Here is a 9,724-nt window from a genome sequence, read left to right as displayed (position 1 = left end):
GGTGTAGGGATTGTACAACCAAGGTCTTAATAATGTGTGCATAAATTGCTGAATGTGAAACTAGATCGCTGTGTAAGCTATCACCTAAAACAAAAACACACAAAAAAATATCTTAAAGAATTCTGAAGTCAAAGTAATCAAATATTTTAGACTTTACCATACGAATTGGTTTTATCCCCACCAAAAACAATGTACCTCAACTATAAACAAAATTCACATTTTATTTAGATTGAAATAAACTATACAAAATTGATTTTCTTCACCAAAAATACCAGTAATATTTCTAAATAAACCACAAAGCATTTGATCTTGTAGGTTTTCCCAGCTTTTCCTTATAAATCAGGATGAGGCAGTGGATCTAGACATGGAAAAGGCAAAGGAAAAAAGAGACTATCAGCTGTGTCCATGGCCTCTGATTCTGGGTTGACCATGAGACGGTGTGTTCAGCAGATACCAGCTCAAAAGTTGATGACGGTGTCGGCTCAGCAAAGGAATGTCCACAGCAGCAACCAGATGTGGAACAAAGGCAAGCTCTTCCATTCGAACTTCAACTGTGACTTGTTCCTTTAGGTTCATTTGATAAAGATAAAATCTACACTGAGATTCTTGTCTGGGAGCTCAGTTTGTCTCACTCTGGAAATTCCTCCAATCATCCATTACAGGTTTTTAACATTAACTCCCACTAAGTCAAACATTAGTCTTGAGATTCATTGTTACATATGCTAAAATGCATTCCCTACCCCTCCAGCACCTCCTCCTCAAAGTTTATTTCTTGAAAGCACTGTAACTTAATACCTGATCATTGGATCCAGTGATAAGAAATGTTCCGTCTAAAGTGACTTCATTAAAACAATTGCAGAGGGCCACAAGAGATCACAAGAAACATACCGGGCCACTTTCATGCTATCTTCTGGAAGAACAGATCTTCAAAGAGGGGCTATTTTAAATAGGCAGATTATCAATGGTTAATGTATTCGATCAGAGGCTTACAGGCAAATCACTTATAATCAGTGACTAAGCATGGCCTGTCCACAGCATACAGCTTTTCCTCCAAAGGGCAAACATAAGGGAAAAAAAAAACAACTAGCTTAAATAGTCCCTTAGGTATTTTCAATAGTTTCTGAGTTACTTGTAGGAAGCTCGGATTTAGTTGTATAGAGTTTGATATATGTGTCTACCATTAAATCCAGATCGTGTTTTATATCAAAATTTATGTTAAGCAGAGCCAAGTTACTTGACCTCTGGTCTGTCAAAGTGTTCCTCAGGTAAGCTTTGAGACGCTTTCGCCCATTTTCATAGCGCTCACTCTCAACCTTCATCACAGGAAGGATGCACAGGACCTTCAGCAAAGCATAAACATTAGGAAAGAACTTGATGTCAGGCAGATGGAGGGCTTCATAGATGGTGGATGGAAGCTCTATATCTTTACCTCTGTGTTTCCACTTAATTCTCCAACAATGAAGCTCTGCTGACAGCGTGTCAGGGTTGGGCAAGTCACTTCTGTACATGTCAGCATGGTGTTCCTCCGACGTATTGAATTTGAGCTGTCCCATGACAGAGGGGACCAGAGATAAGCATTTAAGAGCTTTGAGGTGCTGTTCTGAGAAGATATCTTTCAGTTCCTGAATTATGTGTTCTACAGCTGGGACACTGAGTGTTTCTTTATAGTAACTTTCAGAGGTGAGCTGAGAATCCAGGTTAACTTGCTGAGCTCTGCGGAATTTCCCAGGGAGTTTCATTTGAATATCAAGCTTGGTTGCCAAATTTGTGGCTTCTTCAAACCAAAATTCATGATAAACTTCAATATTTTCCATCACTTCATTCAGTGAATGCAGCACAGCAGTCAGGCTGCTGGCTGCAAAGAAGACATCGGAGGTTTGCCCCTGGAGGTTTTTCCCAAAGGCTCTGGTGAAAGATAAGACATTTTTAAGAACAACAATGGTAACAATAAAATCAAAGTCTGTTACTGCACTACAGAGTACAAATGCTCGGCCAGCTACACAGTTATTCCATCTGACATGTGTGTCATTATTTATGCCATCTAAGCATAAAACAAGTGCTTGTAGAAGGTCCACTAAAATTTCAAAAGCATCATGCCTGCCTGTCCATTGAGAATGGCAGATCTCCTTGAGCTCATTGCCCCTTGCTTCATTGTTCTGAAACAGGACTGAAATTACATTGTCAAGTTCCAAAAGCAGTTGTGGTGATCGATGGAAGAAAGCACAAAGTTCCTCAATGGTTCCCAATGCAACAGATACTCCCATAACTGGTACCGATTTTGCCAACCATATATTTAAGGCACAGGAAGAGCAGAGAGTGTAGATGGCTTGAGGATATTTCTCTAAAAGTCTAGAAGCAACCACTTTCATCTTGGAAGAAAACCCACTAGACACGATGTAAGCCTGGCCGCGGCAGTACTCCATGTTCAGTCCCCACTTCTCTGTGATGGTGGTGTGAAATTTCACAGCCAGAATCTCTGCATCTGCTTCGAAAGGGAGGAAGCCCACGAATTCTTCCCTCAGGTTATGAGACTCATCGACAAACCTCACTAACACGGGCAGGTGCTCTTCCCCAGCTATGTCCACCACGTCGTCGGTGATAATGGAGAAGAAGTGCGAGTCTCTCACTTCCCTAAGGGTTTCTTCCCGGATGCAGCTCTCGCAGATCTCTAGCATCTGTTTCTGCTGGGTTTTCGAACAGAACAGCGTGTTCACCGCTGTTGCCTCAAAGCGTTTTCTCAGAACCTCTTCCCCAGAGTTGATCCGGCACTCCAGCAGAGCTTGAAAGTTATCAGGAGTAAAAAGTCCTTCTGGGATTTCATCAGCCTCATGTCCATCCAGAGGTATGTTTTGTTTTCCCATAAGGATCAAAATTTCAAATAAAGATTTTAAGTATTCTTTGTTTTCCTTCTCCTCAAGGGTTAAAGGTAAGATGTCTTCATCCTGTTCTTCACCCCCTTCTTCTGCACTGAGGCTCTGGACATTGCTGTTGTTTGTTTCCTTATGTTTTTGTTCCTGTTCAGAAGTTTCGTCAACTGAAATATAGAGAAAGAATTAACTTTAGAAATAGGAATGCAAGCAACCATATAAAACAACACACACTAAATTTTTGGTTGATTAAATATGTAAAGTCCACAAACTCATTCATTCAATATTTACTGGGAATCTACTGGCCCAGGCACTAGGATACAGAGATTAAAATAAAACATCACCATTTCCAGAGCAGCACAATCCTAATGAGTAAGACCAGTGCCAGGTGTTCCTTAATGCTCACAACTACTGGGCCAGTAGCTCTCCAGGTGTGGTCCCCAGACCAGCCACATAAGGTCCACTTGGCAAATTCTTAAGCCCACCCAGGCCTACTAAATCAGCAACTCTGGGAGTGGGGCCCAGCAATCAGTAGTTGAAAAAGGCCCGAGGGATTCTGAAGTGAGCTAAAGATGCAGAAGCACTGGAATAATTAGTCAACTGACTGCCTTGAATTCAGGTTTACTCTCCCAGTCTTTCTCATGGTACATTACCAAATAAATATTCCTTGCAGTAAAAAAAAAAAAAAAAAAAAACGGAACCGGGAGATCAACACTGTGAACAGATATATTTTAATACATGAAAATGCTGTTATAATAACTTGTGGAAGACTTAATTTTTTTAATTTATGACACCTCATATACAATAACAGTCCATGCCTCAAGAAAAGAAGACCAAGGAAACGCTATTGTTTTAAAAATATGCATCACATTAACTTTCTTCAGGCAGGTGGTATATCAACCCTATTTGGTAAATGAGGACAGCAAGTTGCCCAAGGTCACAGATGCAGTCAGGAGGATGGAGGTGAAATTTAAATCCAAGCTTGTTTGACTCCAGGGTCCATGCTGTGTCTTTCAAACGAATCAAATACAGATTCATGCAACTTGTAGGGCTGAAACATGAGAAATCTCAGCCTAGTCCCTTTGTCTTGGGTAGGAAAACTGAGGTCCTGCAAGGTTAAGTGCCCTGCCCAGTTAGATGGTTAAGTGGCAGACGAGAATCCTGGACTAGAATTCAAATCTGAGGGATCACAGTACTGCTTCATAGAATGTTAGAGATTTGACAAGGTCACTAAGACTTGTGCATTCTCATGAGGAAGAGGAACATCGAAAAGATGCAATTGATTTGGTAAGTATAAGGACAGGGAGGGCCCTTTCGAGAGCAGGAAGAATTCCAGCAAAAGCACCAAGGTGAAAGAGGGAAGGAGGCTGTCAGGCACAAAGCAAGTGTGACATGTCCATGTTAGCCACATTTCCAGGTATGCCAGGGCTCTTCACCGCTTCTCCAGGTTCTGGCAAAGGCAAGGAGCACCCCTCCCTAACTCAAATGGCACTGACATTAATCATCTACTTGTAGGTGGTGTGATTAGTTGCCACCCCAGTTCATTCTGACCCACTGAAACTCCATGTGGGTCAAGAAGAACTACACGATAGGACTTCAAAGCTGCGACTTTTCAGGAGCACATCATCAGGCCAATCTTTGGAGGCGCCTCTGGGTGGATTAGAATCATCCACCTTTTAGCTAAAGTAGAGAGCACATAACCATTTGTGCCACCCAGGGACTCCTTTTTCATCAGATAGAGTATGTGCTGCTCAACTTGAGAGGATTTTGCTTCCCGGGGGACATATGACAGTATCTGGAAACATTCTAGTGGTCACAACTCTGTGTGGAAGATGCTACTGGCACCTGGTGGGTGGAAGCCAGAAATGCTAAGCATCCTTCAGTGCACAAGACAGTCCCCACAACAAAAAAGTACCCAATCTACATTGTCTGCAATACTGTGGGAGCTGGAAGTTTCTTTGAGGAAAATGTGGCTACTTTGGAACCAAATTTGGAAAATTTGGAAAACACAAAAATTTGGAAAAAAACATAAACTGTAATAAAAAAGAATAAAAATAGTAGGTGAAAACAAGGGCAAGCTAAGAGAGCTGTGCTTTGTTTGTCAAGGCTCAGGGCTTGTCGCACCTCTAAAGGATTAAATGCCCTCTCATATCCAGAGCACTGACACACATGCTTGGCCTAGTGAGCACCCAATCATGGCAGCTTTCTTCTGCTCAGAGGGGAGTTCAAAAGAAAGGAATGGGGTACAGCCGGGGGTGAGCTACAAGCCAGGAGTTTGTACAAGCCAGAAGGTAGGTTATCCTGGTCTCTCTCATGCTCCTTTCTCTCCTTCTCATCCATTACATCTCCCCTTCTAAATCAATAGGAGCCTTGGTGGCATATTGGGTTATGTATTGGGCTGCTAACTGCAAAGTCAGCAGTTAGACCTCACCAGTCACTTTGCTCCAGGGTCTCCTCCCATAAAGACTCTCAGTCTCAGAAACCCAAAGGAGCAGTTCTACTCTCTCTCTCATGGGGATGCTATGAGTCAGCATTAACTCAATGGCACTGCTTTTTTGTTTTGTTTTTCTCCCTCCTCTAATCAAGAACTAATTCTATTGTTTTGTTTGGTTTTGTTTTGGGGAAAGTGCTCATTATAGACAAGTCAAAAAGTATGAAGCAAAAAATAAGCTCCTCTCCTCTTGTGCATCCTTCCAGATAGGTACGCAGGTGTCCTGAGTTCCTGATCCCCACCTTCACCACCATTGTCTTAATTTAAGGCCGTTGGAGTATTGTTTGGTGTGACAGTTTACCTGGCCTCCTGCTCCCAGTCTTCCCCTTTGTAATCCAGCACAGAATGCCTTATATGGACATGAACATCAGGTCCATACCAATACCTACCTGGAAACCCCTCATGGGCTCTCTGTTGTTGCCAGCCTACTACCCTGCAAGTCTGGCCCCTGTAGTTTCCTTCAGGCTCATTTTCTAACCACCAAAATAATTTTAATTCCCTAAAGGGGGAAAATAATAGTCCTTACCTCAGGGCTACTGTAAGAATTAAATAAACTGATGTAAGCAAAGCATTTAGAATAATGACTTGGCTCACAGCAAGCATTCATAAAAGGTTATGATATGAATGGAAGTAGCAAATGAGGAGAAATATAATAACTGACAAGCACAACAATGTCCAGCCCTCATCCTGTAGTGACACAACTTGTCCATCAGCCACTGTAAGAAGTACTCAGTGGCCCACGGCACTTATTTCTTAAGCATTTACCAAGAACTTCTTACGTACCATGAATTAAGTAGCTAGTCTTCTATACGGGCTGCACTGTGTGCCTGACATACTGAGAGCACTTGGATAAGGGAGAGAGGCGTCCCCTGTTAGGCCTGAGCATGCAGTAGCCCTCACTAAAGACAAATGAACTGAGACCTCAATCTCACAGACAATTCCAGATCACAAGACAGAGCCTATACACTTTCACATCCATTTTCAAGGTGGCTTTTGGACATAGAACATATTTATTTGTCCTTACCAGATCAAGGGCTTTTTAAAGGCATCAGAAATTGAGCCATTAACACTATCACTTACTTTTTTTTATCACTTACTTTTTCTCTGTTTCAGTGTCCTGATTTCATCTTCACTCTAAATAAGGGGGGAAAAAAAACCTTTGGGAAAACCGATCTCTTGTATATTATCTTAGTGACTCACAAGTAAAAATCGTATTTTGAGCCAAATTAATTCTTCCAAGGCCATACATTCTTTATGTGGAATATCTTCTTTAAACAGATGACAAGAAAACCAGAATGATTTACTAATTAACGCTAATCTTGAAATAAATTACAAGATGGAAAAGAACACATCGTTTAACTTACTTTATACCACAATCATCATAACTTCAGGTAACAAGTATTTACTGGCTAATAAAAAGCATGAAAGCACAACATGGCAATTAGAGTCAAAGTCAAAAGGATACACATTGTCCATACTCCCTTCTCTAACCCTAGACATGTGGCTGCTGATGCCAGAACTTAACAGAAAAGCTGTGAGAGATCCCTTTGAAGCAAGTGGTGATCGAGTGTCTGTAGAAAAGAGAAATGGAAACTCAGAGCAGAGCTGCTTAAACTGTGGGTTTAAGAAGGTCACACAAATGAATGCAGGGGTAGAGAGAAAACTGGCAACAGTACAAAGTTTCTTAATGCGCAATGACCAAAAAGGAACTCAAAAGCAAACTCATAAGGAATCTGAGGTGTTTCGGGCAAGAGTTGCCCTTGGGGTATCACATGCCTTGGTTCATAGCCATAGCCAAAAATATCACCAGTTACGATATTGTGCTTCACAATATTATCAAAAAATTTAATTACTCTAAAAGCTATGGTTGATTTGTATACTAATTTTACATACTTATATACCCAGGGTCATATAAAATTTTTTCAGGGGAAAATGGGTCATGCGTGGAAAATATTTAAGAAGCTCTGACTTAGGAGAGACAAGTGGCACAAACAAGGAGAAGGGGTGTGTGGAGGGTGTGGTGTGTGTGTGTGTCCTAATTTCCAATTATGCCCTTTTCTATTTCTCTTATCTTGTACAATGTTTAGCAACAGCTCACCCCATTACTATTCTGTGTAAGGCAAGCAGCCGTGCTAGCTGGAGGCAGTTAAGGTACCTCCTGGGCGGGCCCGGTGCTGACAAGAAACATCAACAAGCCAGCCAGCCCAGAACATTCCTCCTTCATCCTGAGAACAGCACAATTACAAGGATGGTCGATCTGGAAAAAGTGTGTGCCTCTGTGATGAAATCTCAGGCTCCCCCAATGGCAGGGCACAGAGGAATGAGATAGCTCAATGATCGGAATTGGTCCAGCCTCTCACCCCTGGGACATGTAACTAGGAAAATATTTGATGTGAAGGAATGTCACAGAAAAGTCAGCATCCACCTAGGAGGAGTTCAGGAAAATAAGTATAAATTTGGGGGGGAGATAGGGGGAAGGGGGAAGTGGTGGAATACCTGGGAATTTCTCAGAATTTAAGATGCAAGACCTCAGAATGAAATGACTTATAAAAATGTTGAACAGGCTGGATAAGAAAAAATTCACATCTAGGTATAGTTTATTAAAATTAAAAGTGTCAAAAATAGACAAACTCTGCTAAAAGCTTTGTGGGAGAAAGTTTATCTAAAAAGGAACACACCCAATCTGGCACCAGAATTCATCAGCAACAATAGATGCAACAGAACAAAACAAAACAAACTAGAAAGGGTTAGCGTCACACAGACTATACATATCCTCTATGAATCACTTGACATTTGAAACAAACAGACAAAACCAGAATGTCTTAAAATATAAACTCAAATCTGGAAACTAAAAATAAAAAGTAATCCTATATTAAAGAAACTGAAGAAATGACAAAATACTTAAAGCTGATCATTAAAGGAATGAATGTTTAAAACTATGGGATGCAGCTAAAATAGATTTAAAGAGATATAAACATACATAAGCTATACATTTAAAAAGCTACAAAAGAACCAACAAGTTTATCTCCCAAATCAAGAAGAAACCAATTAAATAACTAAAAATTACAGCAATCACTAAAAAACTAAATACTAATTCTTTGGAAAGACCATTAAGATAATTATACAAAGTGTGCTTTACACAATTGACATATGTATGAATTGTGATAGGAGTTGTATGAGCCCCAATAAAATGATTTTTTAAAAAAAGATAATTATACAAATAGAAAATATCAAACATTTGGAATTTCTAGGTATAGCTCATAAACTTTTGAAAATGTATTAAAACATGAGAAAATGAGTATGTGACAATCAAAATCTTGCCCCACCCACAAGTCTTAAACCCTTGATGGTTTTCTCAAGATTACCTACCTAACTTTCAGGAGCAGATAGCTATCAATCTTATGTAATTTTTTCTGATAAATTGTAAGAAAAAAGGGAGAGCTTACAACTCATTTTTCTTAGGCTAATTAAACCTTGATCTTACAACTAGATAAAGAGTACCTGAAAAGAAAATGATATGTCAATTACTTGCTAACCACAAGGGTGGAGAAAGATGGGGCTTTCTGCTCCGGTACAGACTGAGCCTTGGACATCTACAGCGGCAGGTCTACGCTATGGGGCTGCTATGAGTCAGAATTTCCTCATTGATAGTGACTTTGGTTTGCTGTTTTTCAGTTCATTTATTTATAAAGCAATAGTCAAAATAAAATATTGAACAACAGAATCCAACAGTATATAAATACCTCACCATCAGGGTTCAAACACATGTAGAGATGGATGGCTCAACAACAGAAAATGCATTCACTGAAATGCACCATATTGTACAATAAAAATGTGTTAACTTTTGTACTTCATGAAAGCATTTGTTAAGTTCAACAAGGTATGATAAAAACAGAATACTAAGACTAAAAGGGAAATCCCTTCACTTGAAAATAACGAACAATACCAACAGCAAGGGGACAAGGCAAGTGTGCCGGTTGTGACATTATTGATCTGCTGACTGCAGTGCTTGGGATTTTGACTAAGCGATAAAAGAGGGAATAGAAAAAAGTTCAAGAATGAAAAAGACAAAATATTACTTACATTTTTATAGGTATAACTAGCTACATTAAAAAATCCAGTTTATTAATAAAGATGTTTTTTCAAAATCACTGGACTCATTCTGAGCCAGAATTGGCCTGTAATCTATAACAAGAATCATAATATAGTTACAAAGTAATCAAAGGAAGAATGTATACAATCTCTATTGAAGAACAACAGAACCGAAAAGTTTTCAAAGTTTTCACTTATGCTTCTAAAATTACTAGAATAGTCTTTTCTTTTTTCTTTTTTGTGGGGAAAATTCATTATCTTTTTTTTTTTTTTT

At 39.8% G+C, this 9,724-nt stretch overlaps 1 protein-coding gene across 1 annotated transcript in view; it reads right to left on the bottom strand.

Annotated features, from left to right (window-relative positions):
* Positions 1-201: 201 nt before the first annotated feature.
* THAP12 (THAP domain containing 12) overlaps positions 202-9,724 on the bottom strand; it is a 21,700-nt gene continuing 12,177 nt past the window's right edge. Inside the window, exons 4-5 of the mRNA XM_004708838.2 lie at positions 6,456-6,492; positions 202-3,034 (exon numbers count right to left, since the gene is read on the bottom strand). Of these exons, the coding sequence (XP_004708895.2) occupies positions 1,101-3,034; positions 6,456-6,492 (1,971 nt within the window). The 3' untranslated portion in view covers positions 202-1,100. The remainder of the gene's footprint in view (positions 3,035-6,455; positions 6,493-9,724) is intronic.

The sequence above is a fragment of the Echinops telfairi genome, unplaced genomic scaffold (genome assembly GCF_000313985.2).
Source record: "Echinops telfairi isolate 266 unplaced genomic scaffold, ASM31398v2 ScPeMD7_1713;HRSCAF=2227, whole genome shotgun sequence".
In the NCBI taxonomy this organism is placed as follows: Eukaryota; Metazoa; Chordata; class Mammalia; order Afrosoricida; family Tenrecidae; genus Echinops; species Echinops telfairi.
The sequence above is the reverse complement of the archived record's forward strand: the minus strand, read 5'-3'. Positions and strand labels throughout refer to the sequence as shown.